The 27,872-nt window shown below is 40.9% G+C and overlaps 1 protein-coding gene across 1 annotated transcript in view; it reads right to left on the reverse strand.

The window, feature by feature from the left end:
- Positions 1-3,038: 3,038 nt before the first annotated feature.
- Positions 3,039-27,872, reverse strand: part of NOL10 (nucleolar protein 10) — a 42,859-nt gene continuing 18,025 nt past the window's right edge. Inside the window, exons 12-21 of the mRNA XM_080999095.1 lie at positions 25,129-25,195; positions 22,730-22,782; positions 14,410-14,536; positions 13,671-13,750; positions 13,486-13,584; positions 12,335-12,421; positions 10,250-10,423; positions 8,299-8,546; positions 4,430-4,532; positions 3,039-3,399 (exon numbers count right to left, since the gene is read on the reverse strand). Of these exons, the coding sequence (XP_080855221.1) occupies positions 3,280-3,399; positions 4,430-4,532; positions 8,299-8,546; positions 10,250-10,423; positions 12,335-12,421; positions 13,486-13,584; positions 13,671-13,750; positions 14,410-14,536; positions 22,730-22,782; positions 25,129-25,195 (1,158 nt within the window). The 3' untranslated portion in view covers positions 3,039-3,279. The remainder of the gene's footprint in view (positions 3,400-4,429; positions 4,533-8,298; positions 8,547-10,249; positions 10,424-12,334; positions 12,422-13,485; positions 13,585-13,670; positions 13,751-14,409; positions 14,537-22,729; positions 22,783-25,128; positions 25,196-27,872) is intronic.

Below are 27,872 nucleotides of genomic sequence, written 5' to 3' on the forward strand. Positions count from 1 at the left end.
GGAGACCCATTCTGCTCCCATTTGCAAAGGGGTCCCAGGGCCTAATTTGGCCTGGAACAAGGCTTCTTATTTACAACAACCTCAAGGAAGATGCAGCTCTCTCTTTCTACAAAAGAGCACAGCTCCTTCCTAGCCTGCCACTCTAAGCAGCTTACAAGAGTCATCACACTATGGAGAGATCATGGCGCAAGGTGACAAAATAGTGTCTTAAGTGGGCCAGGCTGGTGCCTGATGCTTCACTGGATAGCTGCCTCACGTGGGTGCTTATAACATCACACGGTCAACCAGCCCTGTGCTTTTCTAGGTTACGGAATCACTGTGACCAATTAATCATGACTTGGAATTAAAGCAGATAACGGGTGATAATCCACACTGAGGAAACCATCAGAAAAGGAAAAGAGGAGGGATAAAGAGAAGCGAAACATGGAAGGAGAAGTGAAGCAGCAACTTGCATGAAGATGTTAAACACAGAACGTGAGGGTTATAATTTTTGGGAAGTATCTTAAGCACAAAGCTCTAATTGCCCATCAACATGCACAAGAACCGCAAAGCTGCATCATGACCGCTGATTTGACACAAGTGTTGGTGTTGGTTAATGCTCTGGCGGAAACAAATTCATTTATAAAAGGAACACTACCCAGAGTCTTGGGGCTATTTATAGCATCACCCAGAAGCATTGCAAACTGGGACTGAAAATAGTTTTAACGCCAGTCATTAACAATCCATCTCCCACATCACACTGCTCCCACATCACATAAAGGGGGCTTCATGCCCCTTTGTGGGAAGCTGATCTATGGGCCGTTAGTTCTTCCCACATAAACATATAATCATGGCCACATCAATCTGTTAGTCACAGATTGCCCATGGCAGCCAAGAATAAAAGCTATATTCATTGATACAAATCTATGACAACTATGTTAAAACTCTTAAATGCATGCAGAAATGAGCATTATGACTATTCACAAGGCTAGTAACTGATGATATCACAAACATCCTAGCTTGTTAAGTTACCGGTAATTAACTCTGGTCATCAAGTAAAGCCCAATGAGAACTGATCACAGACACTTTGTAGTTTTCCTCTTTGGAGTTCGTGACACAACTACATTTTTTAAGTTGTTGATGCTCATTTTATTTCACCCCGTCTTTTTTATTTACCTTCTTTTATTCAATTTGTTTGTCTTGTACACATTTGGATGATTTATTTTATGTGCTTCTTATTTTGTTTGCTTGGCGCTGGTCATTCACCATATCAATTAAATAAGATGTGATTTAATTTGAGTCACCTGCTAGCAGAGGGATAAAAACCCACTGGCACAATTCAACCCAGAGGTGATAAAATTGAACTTATCAACTGGTACAAAACCATTTAATTACAACTTGAGGCTACCTTTGAATTTCTTCTGATTTGAGAATGACCAGATTCAGGCCAGTGATCCGAGTGTTCTGGGCCGGCTGTGCTCTCCCTGCTGGTTTCTGATTACTGTTAGACAGTTACACTCTAAATAATGCTAACTCTGGTTTTCTATTTGCAAAGATTTGATTAAAAGTTTCTGATTGCAGTTAAGGGGGGAACCGAGATCTGTGTTAGCTGTGGCTAAGATAGTTACTATACCCTTTTTATTATTACCATAAATGTAGAACACACACAAAAAGCACATTATTTTAAGTGGCGAAAACAACACTGAGACCGTCATTGTCCCACAAGTTCTCATTTCAATGGTTTATGAAGAAAAATTTATCGCTCTGTAGATGTAACCAGTGACGTTACTTCTTTTATAACAGAAGTAATGTACACACAGAATGGTGAACACACATTTTTGAAATTACATGTTCCGATTTTTAGTTTGAAATCTCTTGCCCAGGGGCAGGAATGCCTTCTGAAAGCATTCTGGTACTAAGTGTCGCTAATAAATTCCAATAAATAATTCTCATAAATGTCTCAGCTAAAGGGGGAAAGTAGCGAAATGGAAGGAAAAGCACCCATTGCTTGATCAGCAACAATCCACAACGATGCACTATTTTTAAGGGAGCTATTTCATAATACCTTGCACTTTTAATAAAGACCATCTCTTGGCTCAAGGTGCCATAGGCGACTTCATGTGTGAAGTGAGCCTCTCTCCTCATGTGTGTGGGGCAGGAAATTGGTTCAGTGCCAAGGACTGCTCTGAAAACTTACCGTGATACAGATTGCTATAGCCCGTTTGATTACTTTAGCGTACCTCTTAAAAGACCTTGTTTTCATTCAGACTTTTTGCAGATATACTTTGGTGGTGGTGGCACATCGTAAGCGTGCAGGAAACCATTCCTGACCTGTGGAATTGTCTTTTTTCTTTTTTTTTATAAGAAGTCCTCCTGTTTGCTGACTCTGGGTCTAACATACACATGGATCGCTTGCTATCCTTCACTAGGAATGGAGAGCTGATGGCTTTCCCAGCTGTTGGTGGGGCTGCAACTCCCATCATCTCTGACTCCTGGTTGGGGCTGATGGGAGCTAATTAGAATAATTTATTTTTTAATACAGTGCCATCTATATGCGTGGAAGTTTTCAAAGACGAAATACAACAGGGTGAACTGAATGAGAGTGTACGTGACAAGAATGAACATGCAGAGAGGGAAAACACTGCGAGGCCATGGAGGATTCTGAGGACAATAAGCTTGGTACAGGATCCAGGAGTTAGCTAGGAAGCCATTGCAGGGATTTAAGGAGGAGTCACAAGACAAGAGTTTGAGAATTTGACTTCTCTTCATAGAATTGTAGAGTTGTAGGGGGACCCTGAGGATTCATCTAGTCCAACACCCCTGCAATGCAGAAATATGCAGCTGTCCCATAGGGGGATCGAACCTGCAACCTTGGCGTTATCAGCACCACGCTCTCACAAACTGCACTGTCCAAGCTGACGATAATTAATGATCTTTTTTATAGACTTCGGAATTTCTTGTCATATAATTCCCATTCCCACCCCTCATCATCTTGTTAAAAGACTTGGCAGATCAAAGTTTTTCAGTCCTTGAAAGCTGGAGTCTTTTGAAACAGCACATTATTATTAAAATTTATTTTTTTAAAAGGTGAAGTCTACTCAGCACAGGAATGGTTGTATCTGAAACAAACACCAGGTCTACGATCAGCAGTTTAGAAACATAAGTATCTCCATTCCAAATCAGCGGCTTTCCCTGGTTTTGTTCTTTCTTCGCCACCCAGTTGTGCCATGGACAGTTCTTCTCTGTCAAATGTAACTTGAAGAGTTTTTACTTGTGTCTATGAAAAGCAGAATTGTCCAATTAATGGAAGGGCCGCCCTCTTCCTCTTTTACTTTTGAGATGGCCAGCTGAACGCCTGAGTTTTCGCCTTTCTTGATGATGGTGTTTCTCTGCTTCCTGCTGCTTTTTCTGTTGCTCTGACTGAAAACAATGCAGAAAATACCCACGTGAATACTGCACTTCCAAACCATATTGATGTACCAAGAGAGATGGAGAAAATATTGCTTTATTCTAGTCAAATCCAAAAATGCCACAATTTACTAAGTGGTCACCCAAGAATTATTACTGCAACGTTTTTCTTGGGTGTATCAACAAGCTATTAACTCTATCTTCTAGTTTCATGTACAAGCACATTTAATTATATTTAATCCTGTGTACCCCTTGTTTGTTCTGATTTTTAAGAAAGAAAGAAAGAAAGAAAGAAAGAAAGAAAGAAAGAAAGAAAGAAAGAAAGAAAGAAAGGAAAGAAAGAAAGAAAGAACATTTGGGGGGAAATCTAATAAAAACAACCATAGATAGATAGATAGATGATAGATAGATAGATAGATAGATAGATAGATAGATAGATAGATAGAGATAGATGATAGATAGATAGATAGATAGAACAAGCTCATTTAAGGGTGCAATCCTGTGCCCCCTTATTTGGGAGTAAGCCTTATAGAACTGAGTAGACATGTACAAGATTATACTGCAAGGCACTTTGTTTAAAGACACCCGTGTTTCCATTTGTTCCCAATTTCCTTCTCACCACCAGTGTGTAGTCATCAGTAGGTTGGGGATACCACTAGAAAAATATTTGATGCTGGGTGGAACATTCTTCCGCCCCCAACTTGTGCCTTCAGTTTGTGCTAGAGCTGTGCTGGGTTCAAACTAACCCCCCCCCACCATCCCATATAAATGACTGAATAGAATTCCTAGCTTCCTAGGAGAGTCCTCCAGCAGCTTACAGAGATTCAGCAGCTTGCCTAGCTCACTGCTCCTACCCACAGCCAGAAGCAACGAAATAAATTATATAAAGCAAGTAGAGGTATGCAAATCTGCTGAAGTTGCACAACGCAAACACAGCCCAGCCCTTGAAACAATCCAAGTTGTACCAGAAGGCTGACTTAGCCCTTCTATTGCATTGCAATTAACACCGCATTAACGTGCACCATTAAGACTTTAAGCTTACCTTTTTTAATTTAAAGGTAACTTGTTTACTTCCTACTGTGGTGTCATGTACGCTAAGTGCACCAACTCTCTCTTCGAGCTGCAAACGATCTCCGAGTGTTTTTCTGCAGACAAGAGGGGGAAAGTCAGTTTCTTAGTATTTCTAGTCAGCATATTAAAAGCACATAGAGGGGGGAAATAACCACCTCTGTGTGCACAGAAGTTATTTCCAAATATGATCACTAAAATTTTTTCTGAACATTTCACTCTTATTTTCCCAAATATTACACACATACAAACATGAGATTTGTATGCTCCACACACACTGTATGTTTAAGATCCATTTTTACAGAATGCATAGGTGCTCCAGCAGAACTATTATATGCAAACAACAGTCTACAAAATACGCTTTAAAAACCCCAGAGCTCTACATAACCACATTTCTAATCTTTTATATGCCACATAAAATAAATCTCTTTTGTTTGGACAAAACGCAAAGCAAATTTTAGGTGAAAGCGAAAAAAGCAGGTGAAGCAGCCTGAAGCGTAGTTTATATATCAACATTTGTACCTCAGATAAGAGGATACATTAGCACTAAGCAATTTTTGCACAAATCTTTTAACAGGGGCTCTCACATGTAATTTATAGGGTACAAGAAGCTAAGACACTGCAATCCTGCATTTCCAAATCCAGATACAAAGTTTAATCTAGGAATACCCCTAGAATATGTACATTCCTGTTTCTCCAGATGAATGCAACCCTATCAAGAGCTGGCCATCTACACAATACCTAGATCCAAGAATCACCAAGAACACCCCCATGCTGCTATCTGAAAGCAGTGGAACCACAGTAACCCTGTGACCCTTACTCTTCACCCACAGAGCCAATTCAGTGAAATATTATAGCTGATGGTCTCAAAAGGTACTGAGAAGTCCAAGAGATTCGATAGGATCACACCTCCCAATTTCGCTCCTGAAGGAAGCAATTTGCCAGGGCGACCAAGGCGAATTCAGTTTCAAAATGGAGTCTAAAGCCATGCTGTGTGTAGATAATCTGTCTTCTCTACGAGCATCTGAAGTTGGCTAACCACCAACCTCTTGAGCACTTTGCTCAATAAGGGCAATAGTTTTGCAAACTGCTGGAATACTGGATACTTTGCCATTGCCACTTTCCCCTCGTTTTCTCCCCCTCCATACCGCTGTTTACTGTTCAGTGTGTGTGTGTTTTACGGTTGTTAAGGGAGAACTTAATACAGTATTAATAAAAGCTTGGAGCAACACTGAGTCAGGAATATGATAAAGCAACACCCAGTCTTATATAAAAGAGTCATAAATCTCTTCAAAATGCCATAATAAAAAGCAAAATGTCTAGCCATTAGGTGGATTGGGGAGACATTAAGACAGTCACGATTCGGGGTGGGGGGCTGAGCCCTGTTAGCACCTTAACAAATTTATTGTGCCATAAGCTTTTCTGGATCAGAGTCTACTTCATCAGATGTGAAACTTTATGCCACAATACATTAAATTAGTTACAGGACTTTTGTTGTTTTTGCTACAGCAACTAATATGGTGGCCCTTCTTGGAGATTGGGGAAGTTACGTTACATATGCTACAATGAAAAGAAAAAATATAGAAAGAGGCATATATATCTGGCATCAACTAGGTATCTTGAAGATTACCACATTTTACCATTCAAGAGTGGCATCCTCAGCTGGAGTAACATGATTTTATACACCTGAAGATGGGACTTTACTCTCTGAAGGGACATTCCATGCAGCCACTAGGTAAAGGTGTTCTCATTTGGCTTCCACTGACTTTTTTAAAAACCTAAGTAGACCACATGAAATTAATCTCCAGTTTTGCCAATACAGTGGTACCTCAGGTTAAGTACTAAATTCGTTCCGGAGGTCCGTTCTCAGCCTGAAACTGTTCTTAACCTGAAGCACCACTTCATGGGGCCTCCTGCTGCCGCCGCGCCGCCGGAGCACGATTTCTGTTCTCATCCTGAAGCAAAGTTCTTAACCTGAAGCACTATTTCTGGGTTAGCGGAGTCTGTAACCTGAAGCGTATGTAACCTGAGGTACCACTGTATAAAAATTGCCATGTTTCTCTTTCTTGCTGGTTTTCAGCCACAAGAAACCTGTGTGTTTTGCTTAACTTTTGAGACAGATATAGAGAACTCTCTAGATTTTATATGTTTTAAGAATGAGGAATCAGCCATTGTGTATTTCTTCATCCCAATATCCCTAGATGTAACTGGAAACCTGCACAGCTCGTAGCAATGCCTTAAGACTGATACTAAAATGCAGACTTTAATGGTTTCTAACACCAAGCCAGTTTTTCTACTTCCCTTAATAGCCAATTTGATGAAGAGTTCTAGAACTTGAAAGCGTTCTCACTATTTTGTGACATTATGGTTGGTCTAATAAAAGTAAAGCCCTCTTGTGAATCCTGGAATTATGACTAACCAGAAATTCTTCTTTTTGTGTGACAGGTTTCATGGACAGCAGACCAACTAATTAGCATCTAGTTTTTCAGGTAATTATTTGGCTAGCATAAGTATCACTTTTCCGGGGGAGTGGGGAGAGAGAGAGAAGGAAAGGCCCATCTAAGTTCAGCATTCTGTCACCAACAGTGACCAGCTAGATGCCTCCTGGGATGTTCCCAAGCAGGGCGTGTTTGCTCCCAGAGTTTGTAATTACAGGAAAACTATATATGGTGGTTCTGTTCTCGAGTACCATGGCTAACAGGCACTGAGACATCTGTTTTGCCGTGAATTTGTCTAATCCCCAAGCTAATACTCACCATTACACCTTGCAGCAATTAATTCTATAACTACAGTAACCGCGATATTCCCTATTGTATCTTTGCTATTTAAAGCAACCATATTCAGAAGCTGTTTTCTAGAACAGCCTAAACCTGTTTCCCTCAAAACATGCAGGTGACCTGAAGAATACTAATAAAATCCTTTCACTTAAAAGATACAATTCTTAGGTTGATCAAAGGTGCTATTATGATAATATGAAACAGAGTAATGTAAGATATTACAATCATAGGTAATAAGTTGGGGGTACACACACACACACACACACACACACACACACACACACTTCTGTTAATAATGATTATACTCCAATATAAATAATTAAATCTACTGAACTTTCTTCAGGACAAACTTCACTAAGAACTATTGTTTAATGCTAATAGCAAGTTCCTGCAGTAGACGAAACCAAGAGTGAAAATGGGGAGTCTCAAAATGTACTTATCTTAACAACAAAGGGGAAAAAAACTACCAAGCCCATGAGGTGAAAGACTAAAGGTCAAGCCCTGTTCTAACAAATGTATAAGCAATTCTAATCTCCAAGGGTTGTTTTTTTTGGGGGGAGGGGGCAACACTGGTAAGCTTCTGGTGTAGAGAAATTAAATTAGCCACCAGTTCTTGCAAAATTTTGGATATGGGTTGCAAAAATTTGATTGCCAATTATAAACAGAACAATATGAAGTTGGTTAATGAGGCAAGGGATGCAGCAAAGTTTGGAGATGTTCTTTAGACTGGTTCAGACAGGCTGACAGCTAGCTGGAAACTGGTCTTGTGCCCAATCAGCATGGGTGCACATTAGGGTTTAAGGGGCTGCAATCCATGCACAATTATACCACACACTGCTGAGTCTCTCTGAGTGTAGCCCTATGTTGTATTTTTAGACAGTGGACTGGTGTGTGTCCAAGAGGGGCACCTCCTTTGATCCTTCCCCAGCACCATGTCTGTCTGTAGAAACAACCATCCCCAGAAGAAATCAGTGCAACATCCAAATGAGCCTCTCAAACACAATTCAAGGGGAGGGGGTGGAATTAACTGCAAGCCCGGTGAATGAAACAGAGGTGTTAGCCTTACTTCATTAACTTTTGCCTTTTGGCGGTGTCCTTGAAACTTCTAAACTCTTCTCCAGCTTTAATCTCAAAGAACTTAGGTTCCAGGACTGTTTGCTGATCCTCCTTGAACCACTTCTGGTGTTTTAATTTTTCCTCTTGGCGTAGAAGTCTGCGCTGTTTCCTGACCTCTTCAACCCAACCTTTTTCATCATCTGAAGTCTCAGAACTTTCTGCATCACTTGGTTTTCCTTCTGGTTCTTCCTCTTCTTCCTGCAGACAAAAATAACTACTTAAAAAAAGAAGAAGAAGAAAAACAGCCACAAGCCACCCCTCCCCACAACACACTAGTTAATGTTCCTTAGAAGAACAATTTATCCAATTAGAGTACGTGACACTCTACAGATGCACTATTTGGAGAGGGCTATAATTCTAACGGTGGGGGTCGGGGTGGTTAAATGGCATGGAACACAAGGAAACAGAATGCATTTGCCACAGTGTTCTTCATAAAACTATTGATGTTGATACGTTATTAAATAAACAGTTCTAGATCGGATATATACAACTCTCAGAAAGATAAGGAGCAGAATAAATTTAATAATTTGGATGCAATCTTCATAGAAGAGAGGAACACACAGCAACAAAATCTCTTTTTGTCTAATATTCACTGATCCCACCCCCAGTCTCACCCCCACACCCGTAGCATGTGATTTAGCCTGGCCCCATTTGAACATCTCACAACAACAACCATTACTACTGGGTTACAAAACCACTTAGATCACAGTTACACAACTACCTATTTGCCTGCTTATAAGAGGAAAGGGACACTGGCAACCAGCTGGTAATAATTAAGATCTTCTGAGTCCAGAGTAGGCTTCTTCAGGAACAACTGAACCACTGCCTCTTTTAAATTAAATGGAACTGCTCCCTTGCTCAAGGAGACACTGAACACTTCCTGGACCCAGCTGGTCAACCCCTCCCTGCTCACTGCAACAAGCCCAAGAAGGACAGGTAGCCACAAAGTGGGCAACACTTGGTCAAGCATATTTGTCCACATCCTCAGGCCTCAAAAGCTGGAATTTATTTAAAGACACAAGACCAGATAGAAGTAATCCAAACATGAAAAAAGAGTTGGAGTAAAACCCCCAGCTTGACCATCATTCTCATGCATATTGAGAAAAACAAATCAAGAGTTGGTCCTGCTACATAGAGATTAGGTCAACAAAATGTTGGGCCAGCTTCCAGAGTCCTCAGCCTCCTCTGTCAAGGTAGCCTTGGCATGAATGCTGAGGTCTTTCAGGACCAACACCCTGCGGTCCTAAACATCAAATCAGAGATAACCTCTATCACTTCAGGCTGAGAAAGGCAGAATCTCTTAGCGGGCCCAATTGCTCAACATACCACACACAGAGTGGAGACTGTGACCCATCTCAACAGGAAATCTGGAGAGGGAGAAGGGATTCTTATACATGACAGAAACACCACCTCCTAAGCTTATCCTGGTACTGAATGGAGCATCCAGGTGAACACAACTGAAAGATCAACTCCACCTAACTCATCCACCCAGGTTTGGGTGATCCAAGCTAGTTCAAGCTCATCATCCATAATTTATTGAAGCACAGAGTTTTTAGTATGTATAAATATTCTTGCATGCTCATAGACATTTTAAAGCAGGGCTGACTTGCACCCCAAATGCAGTGCCTCTCATATCTGTGCCTTGCATGTTATCTGTGCTCAGAGTATAACTATGGAACATTCCGCACATGTTATGTGAGGGAGGCAAATACTCCCCTTGTTGGATTGCCTGGATGTGTTCCTTAAGGCAGGGCTAGGTTGAGAAAATAAGGCTATACGGAGTCCTATTGGGAATCCTCTGTATAAGGGCACTGAGCCCACAATGTGATTGGATGGTGTTCACATTCTTGCAAATGTATGTTAAAGAACAGAAGGCAAATCCTAAAACCTCACAGATTTACCTCTCCCAGGGTTTCTTGGTGCTCCAAGATCTTTAATTTCTGTTTCCTTTTCTCACTTATTTTGGAAACAAGTGGATTAAGCAGTCTGAACTCTTCACTCTTCTCATCCACCTGGAAATCTGGGTTCTCAAACATGACTTTGAAGCGATCATCATTAAGAATGCTAGGCATTTTCTAGAAGGAAACAGAACAATAACAAAGTCAAGAGCTGGTTATAAAACTTACAATGTTCTAACAAACCTGGTTTTCCATCGGGTTTCACAAAGCAAGAAGGCCTTCTGTGAAATAAAGGCTATATTTTCTTCACCAGAAGGGGAAGGGGAATAATTAAAATTGCCATTCTGCCAAGAGATTCCTTTGTCATTCAATGAGCAACACTGGACACCACACACTGAACTTCATATTGCATATAGCACATGTTTCATATACTGGACATAACTATTGAAGTTAAAATACCCCAAAAAAGTTTAAAAACATTGGATGGACACAAAATGTGACCAAGGATGACTCACCAACAGCATCTAAATACTTTTCACCTACCACAGAGCCAAGTCATGGGAAGGGTAGGAAATATTTTGGATGTCTAACTATTTTAAGCTGTTGTCTAGAAATGTGAAATCAAAATTTTCCAGACTTGCTTATGATATGATCACAAGCTACTAAAATAGGATGGCAACCAACACATGGAATGGAAAATACATCTGCCCCACAAAGGATGTCTATTGTAACTCTTCATGTACCTGTCAAACACACATGTATCCATGCCTGTTTCTGCATATGTGCATTTCTGCATAGCTCATCTTAAATATTTCAAAACGAAATGACATTTGAAAAATCTACAGCAGGAAGAAGAATAGCTATGTAGAACATATCAGTTAGACATGGTGTTGGCAGCCTGCACAGACTTTTTTGAGGAACATGAAAAGGATGGAAGTCGATGCCCACCTGGTGCTTGGCAACATGTCTGTGTGAACCATTAAACAGACATTACTGGAAAGTTTGGAACCAAATCTTTTAGTCACAGACACCATTAAATTAAGGAAGCCCAGTATGGGAAAACTTGGGCAGCTGGAATGTCTCACTTACAAACTTCAGCAAGCGTGGCAGCTTTATCTTTAAAGTGAGCTATATTTTTAATTAAGATTATGACGCTTTAATGGGTAGCCTAGTAACAAATGCTCATTTTTTATTAGTTAGGAAAATGCCATTTGACTGCTGCCGTTGGAAAAGCACTAACACCTGGGAATCGATCTGGTCCAACAGCATGTTTGTACAGCTGCCCAGAAAGGAAAATTCTTTGAGCAGCAATGGTAGGTCTAAAAATATGCAGAAAGAACAACTAAGAGGAATATTACTAAGGCCAGCTGCTTTATGGCCCATCGGGGAAACAGTCAGGTGCTGACGCCATAATTTATTTTACATTTAAAGTGAGAAAGCTGTAAAGGCCAAGTTTAAAATGTCAGACCAGCCAAGGACGTAATGCTTATGTGATAAAAGCTGTTGCTTCTCCCACCCACTCCCACCCTGCCTATCACAGTCATGCTGCCTAGGTTTTGACTTTCCTCTGCAGAGAAGTTGGGTTGGAGTTAATAGCGATGAAAGCAAACTCAAGCTATCATGCATGACAATTTGAGTTAACTTTTATCACAATATTAACTCCACATCAACTTCTGCATAGCGGGATGCTCTTGGTACTCTTGATAATTTCCTCAATTATACAAAATTTTGCCTTAGCTCAATGGTAATATGCTTAATAACAGGCTCAGATTAGAAATATAGTAACCTATTAGTACTATTCAAGTGCTGATTAACTGCAAACACGTTATGTTCCGCCAAGTCAAGTGAGCATATGAAGTGACCTTATACCTGACTCTTATAACCAGAGTTTGAACCAGGGGCAATCCCTGCAAGGGACATTCTCTGTCATGGCTCTACAGCTCCCCACCCAACTGCATACAGAAACACGCTTACCCTGAAAATAGAAGCAATGATTCAATTTGGCATGTCTTAATATCTGAAGGCCCCTCCCATTTTACTATTGCCGTACAAAAGCAATGGCAGAAACAGGGAAGGATATCCTCTTACCTTTTGCTTCTTTTTTCTTGCATTTTGTGGCTCTTCTCCTTCCTCGATCAACTTCAGTGCAAGCTCTTTATTAACCTTGGGCAGTTTCTAGCGAATGAAAGAAATGTTAAAACTATGGGCTACTGAACAAACTGCATTTAAGCCAAAGGACATTCTGCAGCCATGGTTTGTTTCAGCATACTCTGCTCTGTTTCCACTGCTGTCTCATTACCCTTAAGACTTTACGGTGCCCAAATACTGGCACGGCCTTCCATGTCCCCGTTGCCCTTTTTGTTGCTGGCTGCAGGACCAATGGTGTGAAAACCTTCTTGGCAGTCTTATAAGGCTATTGTCAAACAGCTACTCTCCCCTTCCATTCCTCCAGAAAGAAACACCCATACTCCTTTGCAGCTTGATTCTTTCATCAATTTACAATCTGTTTTTACCATGTATTTAGACTTTTGAGTTTAGTAAGCATTGCTTAAGTTGGTACCACCTTCTACCTGTTCCCCCCTACACTCTGTGCTGCCAGGGGCTTTTAATTTTAGTAATGCATTTTATTAATGCACACTTAAGCAGCTTCATCTGTTAGCAGCTTCATCTGTTAGTTGTAATGGCTGTCAGAAATCGAACCTCTTTTAAATTAGATGCTTTGCTGTCTTTAGATGCTTTGCAAGTATTTACTGTGGATATTTCTCCTCACTTAATTAGAGTTACATATTCTGACAAGATCTGAGAGGGTGTTGATCACATGTGACATCCAGCAGCATCCTCCCACCAAGGTGAAAGATTTCTGCTTGGGCAATAGTAACCTCCTTTCTTTTTCTTTTTCTTCTTCTTTTTCTTCTTCTTTTTCTTTTTCTTTTTCTTTTTCTTTTTCTTTTTCTTTTTCTTCTTTTTCTTCTTTTTCTTCTTCTTCTTCTTCTTCTTCTTCTTCTTCTTCTTCTTCTTCTTCCCCCTCCAAAGCTGCTCTGGAGGGTTTGGGGACCCTTCCCAGAGGAGATATGTGAATGTGCATGGCAGGGAGAGGAAAGGGGTCCGTGGAACACTAAATATCACCCAGTGTGTCTCAGGGCATCACAAATGTACAGGAATGTTAGGGTAGCTTCTCCATCACTCCATAATGGACTGTTTATGGAAACTTCCTTGAACAGTTAAAACTGCACCTTTACCTTTAGTTGCACTCTTTGTGCCCGCGTTTCTTCAATCTTCTGCCTAATTTTCTCTCTTCTGTATTCCTCATAGGCAAAAGGATTCACCATCATTTTTACCTGCAAACACAAAACAGTTAAGTGGAGAAAAGGAAAGAACTCATAAGATGCCCTGTTTCTAAGCAGCCTTATTTTGCCCAGTTCACCTTGTGATACAGTCGTATGTCCATGAAAAAGCCATGCATATATGCTCGGAGAAGTGGCGATCCAATCAGATGAGCCAGCCCTGAGGTGGAGAGGGGTGGGGGGAAGAGAGAGAGAGAAAGAGACACAGACAGAAAATATTAATGTATCAGGAAATATTTTGGCTACATCACAGAAGGTTTTTTTTTTTTAAGTAAAATAAAATTGGGGTTGTAATTTTCTTGGGGATGGTTGTACATAACCATTTGCAAAAATTTTGAAAGTTCCTAGTTTATAGCCTTCAGACATGTTCAGAACACTGGACAGACATATTGGAATGTATTTACACCTTCGCTGCATACAAAGGTTCGTCCATTTCTCCAACTACATTATTGGGAGTATGCCATGTGTGAAAGGACCCCTTTGAATGGGTTGCTTTTCCAACATGGGAAGGAAATGTACACTTAATATACGTTGCCAGGTGAAAAGCTGCAAGCTGTCATGTAAAATTTCTTGCTAGCTTGATGTAGGCTTTGTAGACAAAAGGAAAAAGACAAGGAATCATGTGTTGTACCCACAACTCCATCATGTCAAAAAGAGATGGGCTAGGACAGGCAAACCATCACTGCTCCCTCTCTCAGCAGCAGGAGGCAGCAACTATAGCAGCATGTAAACAAAATGAGTAACTGAGAGCAGAATTAATGAAAAAGAACAAGAAAGAATAAAGAAATTCTTGCATCTTTCAAGGCAGCAATACTGTACCTAAATTGTCAAGGTCTTTTCTTGTTACGAACTTGTAGTCATCATATACAGTTGTCTCTGGGTTTTCCTCCAGCTCTTCTGTCAAGTTATCAAGAAACGAGCACCATTTTGGAGCAGGACCTAAAACCTGTAAATGCACCAAGGTTAGTCGTAATCACTGTTTCTGTGACATTCCAACAGCTGTTATTACATAATTTGTCATTACTTTAACCAGAACACTGAACTTCTAACTTTGCAGACAAGAGGACAGCCAGATGAGTAAGCCTGTTAAGACTGTACAAGTCCTGTTAAGATGCAAGTCTGAACAGTGTAAGTGACGTACAGTCAAACCATTAAACTATAGTAATTGTGTGGTGAACTGTGGTTCAAAAACAAATACAGGGGATTCAGTCCACCCACTATATAATGGTGTTTCAATTTCTCCCCTAAAAAGAAAGAGAGAGATTGCCAAGTAATTAGTGAACCTAACGAAGCTGTTCCAGGATTTAAACATATGAAGGATCACGGAAAACTACAGCTTTGCTGGAGAAGTTGTGATAGTTGTAAGTGCACCCTGAACAGATACAAAAGTGTGTAGATACCATTTCTTAAGGCTAGGTGCATTAATGAAGGTATTCACACAGACATGGAAAATTCATGCAAATGGCTTTGCCACATATTGCTAAAAGAGCAACACAATTAAATTAAAAATAAAATTGATTTGTAGGTTTGTTTTTCGGTCGTCTACTAGACTCATGTAAATCCATGTCAATCAGCACAATATTTATTGCAGCACTCCAAACCATTTATGGTGATGAAGCGTTTGCTGATTTAAACTCCTCCCCCCCTTGCTGGAATCAAATAGATTCCAGTATGTGCAAGGTGTTGCAGGGGGTGGTAGGGAGGTCACAGAAGGTTTTCAGCTCCCTGATTTTAGAGGTCAGGGGGTCTTCCATAAAAAGTCTGCCATCGCAAGCCCACCCACCCAACAATACATATACAACTTTCTCGGGATCCCAGTCAAGCCTACATGCAAACATAGGCCCTGCTGGAACTAGGTCAGCAACTCTTTTTTTGGTAAAACCTTCTGAAGGTTGTGTGTAGATATAGAGACAGATAAAAGTAGTGTACATAAAGATCCTGTTCACCTGGTCAAATGCACTGCTTAATAAACAGATATGCATCAGCTTCAGACATCCACACATAACCAGTTTCTGCAAGCAAGTGAAAAACCCAGGAAACTGCAGGTAACCATAGCTTCCTGTTACACCCCAAACCGAGAAACTGTGATGAATGGCTTCTCAACAATCCAGAATATATTAAGCCATGGTTTTAAATTTGGTTTCAAGATTCTGGCTTGCTTGGAAGCCATTACTCATAGCTTCCCTGTTTGGATGCAAAAGGAAGCTACAATGTTAACTGCAATTTCCTGGCTTGTCTGAAGCTTGTGCATATCTTGACTGATTAAGCAAAGATTTGACCATGCAAACGTGAAGATTGTGGCACTAAATGCACATTTTCATTGTGCTGACCTTAAAGCTGATCCTCCATGTTTTGGAAATGCAATGTTTCATTCCCCTTTCCTCCACTTTTGAGACTGATGCTAATGACATTATATGCCGAAATACTAAAATTAAACACAGGGGACAGGTTGAATACCACAATAATGCATGGAATATGGATGAAAACATTGTATGGATTCATATAGCCCGGGGGGGGGGTCAGTTATGACCCCTGATGCCACACTACTGATGTATCTCAAAATTAGGTTTCCATTTCCTCCAAAATTCAGACCGACTGAACTCTTTTCCACTGTTGATATCAATCTCTCTCCCACTTCATGCGCACACAGTCACACCCAGTGAAGCTAGATTATTTGAGTAACCGGAGAATGCATCAAGGTAAACATCAAAAGCCCTCTCTCCAAGGGAAGGAAACAGGAAATAATGGCAAGTTCAGAATACCCAAAGCACCTACAAAATGGAACGTTAGAAGGTCTGCTTCCTTTTTAAAAATGTTATCAGTGGTGATAATTTAAGTGAAAACAAACAAGGAATTCTAAAAGGTCATGGTCACTATCCAAATACACTACTTGATTAACCAAAAAAAGTATATGTATCTTTGCTGTGCTGTACATATATGCTCTGAGTACAATGACTGAGACAATGTCCACTTGAACTACTGTATACTATGCGAACAACTGTTCTACATTGGGAAGGGGTGTGGATTAACAAAAATGTCAATATTATAACACGTGGGGAAAACAGTAATCACAAAATATTACAGTACTTTAAAAACAAACATGGTTTCTGGATATTGAATGTCAGCTGTTTCTAGTGGACACATTTTCCAATTCCGAGCTGTTTAAAAATATTTCCTTGTGATCATTAACGTTTATTTATTTTGTGCATCCACACAATGTTTGGGGGAGAACTACCAATGACTAAAGATGAGTTGCATTTATAAAACAGGCTGAGTTAAAAACTACTCATCCAAATATGCTACGTCTGTTAAATTTAACTGCTGACATTTCTTGCAAAGCAAGCTGTTGTATCTCAGTGGACCACAATTTATGGGATTTTTTTTAGTGTGTCGTTGGTGCAATCTTAAAAGAAAAAGGTAACAGGGGGTACTTGCACCAGAGTTGCAGAAAACTGCCACAACGGAGAGCTACGCATATAATGAAATGGGAAGATTCAGACATATCTTTGTCCCTTTCAGAATCAGAAGAATCTTCAGCCACTAGCCATAGCAATAAAATAAAATAAATAAAATAAATAAAATAAAATAAAATAAAATAAAAGTACTGAAGATAGAGGTAAAAACTTAACTATGCAAAATACATTTTGGAGGTTTGCATCAATAATCAAATAATAGATCTTATTCTAATTGCCCCTGCTAAAAACCTTTCAGTCTTTGTCCCTTTTTTCCCTTTGCTAAATATCCTTAACTGCCTACACAAAAAACCCCTACTCCTCATTCTTTCCATAACAACGTCCTTGACATTAAATCCACCCCACCCACAAATATCCTGCTATGAGAAAGTGCCTGAGCCAAGCATATTGTAGTTCTATTAAATTTATTTTTCAGCCTTATATGATAACCAGCACAATTAAAGCTGCCCATTCTAGCTTTATACTTTCTGGGTCACCCTTAGATCTCTTTGAGTTTGGTTGCATGTGTGTATTTTGTCCTCTTCCAGTCACTGCTAATTATCTAGAGATCAAACTTTTTTCTTTTTCTTTTAAAGGATTATGGATGCATTGCTCATCGTCTGAGCAAGCTGCTCCAAGGAAGAGGATGCATTAACAATTTGTCAGAAGCTGACAAAGTAAATTGCTCCTTAGAACTCTAAACAACACATAAAGGTCTTCCATAGACAATTTCCACTCATTTCCTTCTTGCCGGGCATCTTTTATTTCCCTTCTCTACAGCTGTCCTAAATAACCATCTCTGGAAGCCCTTGAGTGTCCCCATTACAAGATTCCTGCCCACCCCCAGTCCAAACACTTAATAGGCATTGAGACATAAAGGTTTCAAAAGAGTACATATGGCCCACATCCAGCTTGCCAAGGTCTTTCTTCCCCTTCTTCATGATAACCTGCCTGCAAGTTGGTAGGTCTGAAGTAGGCTACAAGCCATACATTGGCTCCCCAACCCAAGACTAAAGGGCGAAACCTTCTACAGACTCACCAGAACTCAATATTTCACAGGCATGCTAGACTGGCTTATTTGGGTCTTAAGTTATTCACATCCATGCAGTGCAATATCACATGTTTACTCAGAATATAATAGGATTCATTGTGAATAAATAACTTGCCAGAGTTATACAGGCCATTACCGACCATAGGCCATTTACATGTGGGAAATGGCACTGGATTTTTTTTAAAAGGCAGTTTTGCTGAGCTTTGGGTGGGGGGAAGAACCGGAACGGGGGCGGGGTGGAGATGAGAGAAGGATGTTTTGTTCATTATCTTATGCAGATGTCCCATAAAAAAAGGTGAGCAAACAAAAGTATAGTTATTCCACAGTAAAGGCGCGGGTGGCACTGTGGGTTAAACCACAGAGCCTAGAACTTGCCAATCAGAAGGTCGGAGGTTCGAATCCCCGCAACGGGGTGAGCTCCCGTTGTTCGGTCCCAGCTCCTGCCAACCTAGCAGTTCGAAAGCACGTCAAAGTGCAAGTAGATAAATAGGTACCGCTCCAGCGGGAAGGTAAACGGCATTTCCGTGCGCTGCTCTGGTTCGCCAGAAGCGGCTTAATCCTGCTGGCCACATGACCCGGAAGCTGTACGCCGGCTCCCTCGGCCATTAAAGCGAGATGAGCGCCGAAACCCCAGAGTCGGTCACGACTGGACCTAATGGTCAGGGGTCCCTCTACCTTTACCTTTAAAGGCCCAGTTTGGAAGCATCTCAAATCTCCAATACCTTTGTAAACAGAACAAGACCTTTCACTTTAAAACATTTAAGTGGAACAAATGAATCCCATGGGCAGTATGAGGTCTGCCCCTGAATGAGGCTGTTTGGCATCCCTTGGAAGTAAGGCAATGTAGCGTTTTTAACACTCTGCAGGCATAAGCAACCCATTTCCTCTACTTCCCAAACTCTAGAGCAGGGATGGGGAACCTGTGGTCCTCCGGATTAAATGCTGGACTATGGTTCCCATCATCCTTGACTACTGTCCATGCTGGCTGGGGCTGATGGAGTCCAACAACATATGGAGGGCTAGAGTTTCCTCATCCCTGCTGTAGAGCTTTCTACTGTCGTCTAGGCCAGAGTTATTCTACTTGAGCCAAACTGTAGCAGCCATTTATGAACTGGATCATATTCACTAATGCAGTGCCTCACTTCTAACAGCAGTATCTGTGCTTCACATCCGCTTATCGGGCGCACAGACACTTCCCAACGGAGCATCCAAATGTGTTAAGAGATTCTACCGGATGGCCCCCACAAAATTACTTCCCGAGTGTCACACATTGGATGGTTTCCGCACCTATGCCCACACGCGCGCATTTCCTTTGAGGCAACCTGTTTTGATGGGAAGTGGAGGATTTCCTTTGTTGTGAATAAGCCCAACGTGCTACTTTTGAGATTGAAAGTATTTATCTGAAAACAGATAGGAAACCCATGCTTCCTGTTTTGAGAAGGAAAAACAATCGTCCGACAGGTTACACTTAAAAATACTAGCAGAAAAACCACAGCCTTTCACTTGAAATCCATACAGTATTACTCTATGCAGACACAGATGCAGAAGAGAGACAGAGACCTAATATTGTATGAGCGTAATTTACAATGTTCGTGATATTTTAAAATCTGTATGAAAATGCCCTTAGGATACACCCATTAAATGGCGCGTCCATTAAATCCCACATCTGTACCTCCTTTAATAGTTTATGCAAGAATTCATCTAAGTTGTGGGTGGAAAGACTAGGGTTTTAAATGGGGGGCGGGGGGAGAGAGACATCTTGTGAAAACAGAATTTAAATATTGACTGTTTTGTACTTCACCACTATAGAAAAAGTACAACCAAACAATAACTGTTATCAAGCTTTCCATCAAGTGAAAAGAAGGAAGAGTTATTAACAAAGCCATCAGTGGCTGATACAACTTTTCCCCTGAACAAATTATTTTAAAAACAACCATGGTCCTTCTCAGCTTAGATCTTTTAAAAGCACAAAATAAAATGGTACAGTGGTACCTCAGGTTAAGTACTTAATTCGTTCCAGTGGTCTGTACTTAACCTGAAACTGTTCTTAACCTGAAGCAGCACTTCAGCTAATGGGGCCTCCCGCTGCTGTCGGAGCACGATTTCTGTTCTCATCCTGAAGCAAAGTTCTTAACCTGAGGTAATATTTCTAGGTTAGCAGAGTCTGTAACCTGAAGCGTATGTAACCCGAGGTACCACTGTAATGTCCTGCAATTCTCTTTCACTGCCCTATCATAGCCTTTCCCATCCTTAATATGAGCTTCACTCAAGGCATTTGGCAGTTCAGTGCTCTTGCAATACTCAAGAGATTCTTTCCAGAAGTTGCAGGGCTGTAATTCCCATCATTCATGACCATTAGCCATACTGCATAGAGCTTGTAGATATTGGGAGTCCAACAACATCCCGAGGGCCTGCCACACCTTCTGGAAGGCTGATTTCAGCCATTTTCCAGCATCCTGTTTATGGAAAACAATTCAGGTTTCCACAGCCAACATAACACAATACCAACCAGAGTTGTTCTCTAATTTTCAGATCATTACTTCCCCATGTTGTGCCCCGGAATGAAGTCCAAGAAACAAGTTGACAAAACATGCAACTAATTTGTATTAGTTTGTCTGCAGTTTCTCCCTTTTAATTTATATAACTGTGATCTTAAATTATTGTAAGGCATGTACACAGGCACTACATGGGCATGGCGGAAATCGCGCGATTCAAGGGAAAACCTTTCAGCTATGCAAATTAAAGTGGAGCTTTCTGCAACTTGAATCCACAAGTAAGCACCTTTATACTTTTGCACTTTCTAGCCGGGGTGCATAAATCAAAGTTTGAGGGGGGTTTTGTATCTGGTGTAGGAGGTGGAAGACTGGATTAAGTTACAAACCTAGGAAAGCCAAGAAATGCAAGTACGGCTGCAGGCAAAATAAATGCAAACCTATCTTGTGGAACTTGGGGGATTTCACAGCACTCCTCTTCCTCATAATCCTAAAGGGAGGCTGTGATTGGCTGCACTAAATTCTATGATATGCTTTCAAGTTCTATCGAAGTTCAGCAAAGTAAAAAAAAACCCCAACCCAAGTCATTAACCATTTACGTTAATGTGAACTGGAAATAAAACAGCACCTTCTTCCCTTTCTGCACATGCCAATTTGCACTTACTCTGTGAAACCAAAACTGAACGTGGTCTTTATTTTATTTTTCCTCCTCTCCTCTGGCATATTTCATTAAGGCAAAAAACCTATGCTTTAAAATATTACCTGGCCACAATTGCATGCCCTCAACCACGCTTTGGCCTTCTGCTTCTCAAACAAGACTCCCAGTTTATGCCACGACACAAACCACTTTTGAAACTAGGGTGGCTTTCAACACCAGTTTGTATTGTGGAATGGGAAAACTTGCAGCCTGGCCAGTGCAATGGATGATGGGAGTTGTAGTTCAAAACATCTGGAGGGCACCAAGTTGAGGGAAGGCTGCCTCAAGGCTTCTGGGATTAGTGTTTCTCAAGAACCACCTCCTGCATCCCATATGAAATGCAGCAGGTGGGGGATCTGAGACAGGCCTTTTTGACTATGATGCTCAAATTCCGAAACTCCCTTCCAAAAACGGCCATTTTGTCATGCTTGCTCCTCACACTGGCTGCATTTGAACACCATACTATGCCCATTTTATCTTGATGGGAGTTAGCCATAGCGAACCTTGGGCTCACCTGCTGTCCCCTCTCAGGCATGGTTGGGAGGAGAATGGAAGCTTCTGTGACCGTTTTTGATTAAATACATCTTAGTTTTATATTAAAACCTTAAACTGTGGTTATAATCTTGATTATGGTTTGTTGAAACAATCCAGTTTCGTAATCAGTCATTTGAAGCTGGCTGGTTTCTAACAAATCATAATTAAGATTAACCAGAGTTTTATGGCTTCAGAGGAAGCAACAAATTGCAACTATATATGGACATTTAACCTCCTTAATGTCTTGTGGCACACCAGAGGAGAAGGGTTATCCATGGTTTACCATGTCATCTGAACACAGATATTTGAAGCTTTTGAAGAAAGTCTTTATTGTAAGGCTCAGTAATAAATTGACCTTTATTGTAAGGCTCATTAATTAATTACTCTTTCATGAGCTTCTTTCTTTTAATTCTGTATACTGCTGGTTGCATTATCATTGTTTTAATGATATTTTCATTTTCTTGTTTTTAATTTGTGAGCTGTGTGTTTCAATAAACTATGATTAAAAAGTGACTGGCTTGATCCCAGAAGTAATATTTATGCAGGTCTTAGATGTGCTTCATTTTAACAGAAAACTGATACTTTCTTTCTCAGTGGTTTTTTCCAGTTCTGCTAATTCAAAACTAAATTGTAATGAGTAAAGAGAAAAGCTTCAAGGTTAGTTCAAAGCAATTCTACTCTTTTAAAACCAATATAGTTGCATTATTACAACAGGGTGAGAATGAAATGTATCCATGATAAATTTCTGGAATATACTTTTCAGTAGCAAGTTTACACCACAGACTCAAACATACGTGTTAAAATGTACTGTACAGTACAAATACAGAACTGTATTACAATCGAAAACAAAGCACAGGGCTATTTCTCAGTGTCCAGAGATCATAACAGCAGAGAAAATGTTTCCTTTACTTACTGGTATGTAGTAGATGCTCATTTTGGGGGCTTCATTGGCCGTGAACAGCATTCCTAAAGATTATAAGAGAATCTTGTAAAAGACAGGACATCCCCTCCCATTTTTAACTTTCAGAAATTTGAACTGAACACACTTGGTGAGAACATGAATTCCAAAGCTATTACTAAAAAGAAATCAGAGAGCACTATAGACATACCAGCTCTGAGCTCAGTAAAAGCTCCACTCTTTTGAGTGCCCAGAGCTGTTCCTGTTTCCTCTTCTTCTCTTACCACATACACCCTCACCCAGTCAAATGCCATTTTATTTTATTCAGAAAGTCAACTTTCCAGACCAATCCTCAATACCATCCAAGTATCTGAAATATGGGGGGTTAATTTTTGTTATCCCTAGAAAGCAACAACAGATGTAGTCCTCCCATGAAATCAGTAGCAAAATGACCACAGATTTTAAGGGAGCAGGAATGAAAATGGTCAAATTTTCTGTTGCAGAGTTAATTATTAGTAGCTCCAGATGGTTTATATGAAATCTAGTCAGCTCTTAAAAGCTCTTGTTCAAGAACGGATACAATCAAGTGGTATATAAATTTTATGAAATAAATAAATAAAATAGAAATGTAAGATAGGGCTACCATACATCCAGATTTTCTTTAAAAAACCTCTATAACTTTTGGGGTGTCCTGGTTTTTACTTTTTGAAATATGGCAACCATATGTAAGAACCCATATGTGCCCATCTGAATTGTTTCAGGAAATCTACCCAGGCATGTGATTTTAGTAAGTATAATTGTTTTAAAACTACTTGTTTTATATTTTTTAAACGTAATGTAACTGGTTTTTAATGTTTGCTTCTATTGGTATTTTTAATGAACACTTCAGATTGTGTTTTGTAACATATTTAGAGGTCTGTTGTTTGAATAAGTGATAGTAAGCAAATAAACTCTGCAGTTGGAGTCACTTTTTTCACCCTTCTGCTATGTCAAAAGAGTGAAGAGAAGAGGGTTTCGACGAGTGGAAAAGCACCTTTGAAATCAAGCCATTTTCTTTTATCTTCTACTCACAGGAACGAATGATAATTTTTTCCCAGCAGTCAGTGAAGAGGAGGTGAAAGGGAGGATTCAGTTTAATAATTATTTCAAAAGTTTCTAATAGTTCTGTCAAGAAAAGGAAAAACAACTTCCTAATGGAAGCAATATTCCCACAGACTGAAGGTGTGCACTCTTTGGGGCAGTGGCTGGATGCAGATATACGATAGGGAGAAATCTGAATTAAAGAGATTCCTAGAGCTCTTTTGTTTAAACACGCTAATCCTGATCACTGTTTACAGGAAGAGGGACACACCTATTAAACCACAGAGCAGACTAATCAGATTACATGAAGAAGCATTTCAGACTTGTTTGAATAACCTCCTCATTACTAAAATACTGATACCTGAAATTATGCTGAGGAATGAGATCTTGTAGGTGTTTCATGATGAAGCCAGAGGATGAAAGAATGAAACATCCAGTTTTGACAAGGATATGATTTTTATGAGAAATGAAGGATTTGGAATGTATGAATGAGCTGAAGTGTGCAAGATAAAACATTGGAGACACAACTGACCGCTTGCTGTTTCTTGGATATAGATATTTATTCTGACAGGAGCAAGCTTTTTAGACACGCACTATTCTGCTTGTTCCATCACAAGCATTTCTGCTTGCCAGATGGAACGATCCCTCCTCTCCACCCCCCACCATGCTGTTCTGGGGGTTCACCAGACCTGCCAGTCGATTTGGGGGTGTGGGATGTGAAGCCACATTGCACTAGCAAGAGCTCTTGTACTGACTTCCACTAGCATGCTGGCTCAGTTGAATCTAGCCCCTAGTCTCGTATAGGATTCCACAAACAGGCCTAGACATATTTCAAAACTTGCAAGGAGCAACCATACATACTAATAGCACTCTCAGTTCTCTTGAGGGCTGGTCCTTATGTAGCCAAACCAACACAATGGGGCAGTGTCAGCTGGTCTGGAGAAACTCCCGAGGTTTGCCGACGTTAACCGGTAAGGGTGGAACACAGCCTGTGGAGAGGCAGTGTTGCCACACATGCACACTATGCAACAACAGAGCCTTGCCCTGGCTGTTGGAATGAGGGGCCCATCAGTGGCACATGAAGTCTGGTGCTGGCTCTGGAGAAACTGTTTGGGGTGGGGCTGGGAGCCAGAAAACAAGGGGAATGGAATGATTTCAGGAATCCTGAACAAAAGCCCTCCATACTGCAATACTATGTTGCAGGTCCCCCTTCTGATTATCTACAACCCAACAGAGGACCAAAATCAACCACACCCAGGTAGGAAAGTTACCAGATGCAATCATGTTTGGACCAGCATGGTTACCTATCATCTGGTGAAGAATTTTCCACATACCTGAATTAGGATATATGCAAACATCATTAATATCATGTTCAGGCTCCAAGGAAGTGAATACCTTCCCCTGAAACAGAAAAATAAGCAACATAAAGGATTAACCCAGCTCTTTTGAAAGAGCCAGTTAGGCAATATAGTAACCTCTCCATTGCATGCAAAAAGCTCCAGGTTCGACTCCTGCCATCTTCATTTGGGCTGGAAAGGACTCCTGCCTATAACACTGGAGAGGTGCTGCTAATCAGTGTTGACGATACTGGGCAGCTTTCCTATGTCAATTAATTGTCTCGCCTATCCAAACAGATTCTGAAGGCAGCTTACTCCAATTGAAAAATACATAGGACCCACCCCCTTTAAAAAACAAGGTTTCAACAACCAAGCAAATATAAACAGTCTGAATCACTCTCACTTTAGCCTGCCTTTACTGAAGACATTCTCAAAGGAATCTTACATAATTTTCACCTGCTAATATTCACTGTTTGTGAAAGTGGTCAGCTCACATGAAAGTTTTATTTCCTGCATGGTAAGGACTGAACTGCAGAAGAGGAACTCTCCAGAGCAGAGCTTTCCAAACTGTGTGTCGCGACACGTTAGTGTGCTGGCTGCACTGTGTAGGTGTATCATGCGAATGCTCCCTGCGCCGGGGCTGGAAAGAGGTTAGTTTAACCTCTGGCTTGCTAGTAAAACTGAATTACCATGTCGCGAAACGATGCATGTCTAAAAAGTGTGCCGCCAACATGAAAAGTTTGAAAAGCTCTGCTCTGGCCAGTTATAACTTTTGCAAATAAGGTGTCATCAGTGGGTCCCAGAAAAAGAAAAGTAGAACAGGAAGGAAGACGAGGACAAAAGAGGAAGATGAGAAGGTGTGTGTCTATCCGTCTGTCTGTGCTGGGAGGCCCTGGGGGAGGAAAGGAGCAGAAGAGAACAGGTTTGATAGGCCCTTCTTGCATTTTGCACCAGTTGCATTAGTGGCAGTTTGCTGCCTGCTGAATAACATGGCCGTCATGCATTGCTTTACACTGAAAATGAGAGAATTTGGGGAAGAACAGTAATTCAGTGGTAGAGTTTATCTGCTCTGCATGCAGAGGGTCCCAGGTTCCATCTTCAGCATCTCTAGGTAGGGATGAGAGAGACTCCCTCCCTGCCTGAAACCGTGGAGAGCCACTGCTAATCAGTGCAGACAAGACAGACTGAGCTAGATGCACCAAAGATCTGGCTCATTATAAGTCACCTTCTTGCACTTCCAAAATGGGAGACGAAACACTGATATTATTCAACTCATACATTCATGATGTTCTCACTAAGAGGTCACCTGAATGTTAAACACCATTATAAAAACACAATATGACCAGAGCCCAAATTCCTGTAATGCGAAATGTGTACTACAGTCATAAGCATAAACCTTCATTGCAGGGCAGATGATGTTAAAAAACACACTCTTATGCCCCATCAATTTCAGTGAGAGAGTGAAGCGTATCAAACTTCTTCCAGTGAAAGCAGCAGGACTTGAGTGCTTAAGCTTTGGCTGGATCTTAGAGAGGACCTTTTCAGTGGCAGCACCCAAGCTACAGAATAGCCTCTTCAGAAAGGCTTGTTGTTGCTGTTTAGTCATGTCCGACTCTTCGTGACCCAATGGACCAGAGCATGCCAGGCACTTCTGTCTTCCACTGCCTCCCGCAGTTTCGTCAAACTCATGCTGGTAGCTTCAAGAACACTGTCCAACCATCTCATCCTCTGTCATCCCCTTCTCCTTGTGCCCTCCATCTTTCCCAACATCAGGGTCTTTCCCAGGGCGTCTTCTCTTCTCATGCCTGCTACCATCTTCTTTATGGTCTTTTCAGCAGCAAATGGAAGATTGTTTTACTCTCCGAGACTTCAAAAACCTCTGCTCTCACAAATCTGATTTTCTAGTCCCACGGATTGTGTGTGTGTGTGTGTGTATATATATATATATATAGAGAGAGAGAGAGAGAGAGAGAGAGAGAGAGATGTATTGGCGATTTGGCTCTACTGCTGCAAGTTTTTTTCCCTATGCTGCAACTGTTTTGAGATATTTTTAATATTGTATTTTATCTTTTTGAGCTGCTAGGAGACCTAGACTATCAGGCAGCCAATAAAAATACAATAAATAAATCAATTAATAATTTCATGGAGTGTATGGCTAACAATGGCTACTAGCCATGATGGTTATATTACCATCTGTGCTCAGAGGTAGCATTCCTTTGAATGCTAGTTGCTGAGGAGCATGAACACTGAGAGAACTATTGTGCTCACTTCCTGCTTTTCAGCCTCCCACAGTGAATGAGTCACTGTGAGCCTTTGGACCAGGCTTCCTCAAACTCGGCCCTCCAAATGTTTTGAGACTACAATTCCCATCATCCCTGATCACTGGTCCTGCTAACTAGGGATCATGGGAGTTGTAGGCCAAAAACATACGGAGGGCAGAGTTTGAGGAAGCCTGCTTTGGACTGATCCAACACGGTTCCTCTCATGCTCTTAAGCATCCTTATTTGCTCTCTAACACTTTCAAGATGTGGGCTACAGTCTTTTCCGTTCAGAAGGCAAAAATGAATGTTAAGACATGCAGTTCTTTAGCCCAGTGCTCTGCAGTTAGGATGCAGCAGTCTGCAACAGGCTCCATTTTATTTTATATAAACTTGGGCGAGGCCACCCAAATCGCTTCAGGCAATTTCCCGCTATAGCCATTTGGGCAGAAACGCTGAACATCCGAGTTCTATGAAGCCTCT

Source organism: Podarcis pityusensis (assembly GCF_964106645.2).
Source record: "Podarcis pityusensis genome assembly, chromosome: 3".
In the NCBI taxonomy this organism is placed as follows: Eukaryota; Metazoa; Chordata; class Lepidosauria; order Squamata; family Lacertidae; genus Podarcis; species Podarcis pityusensis.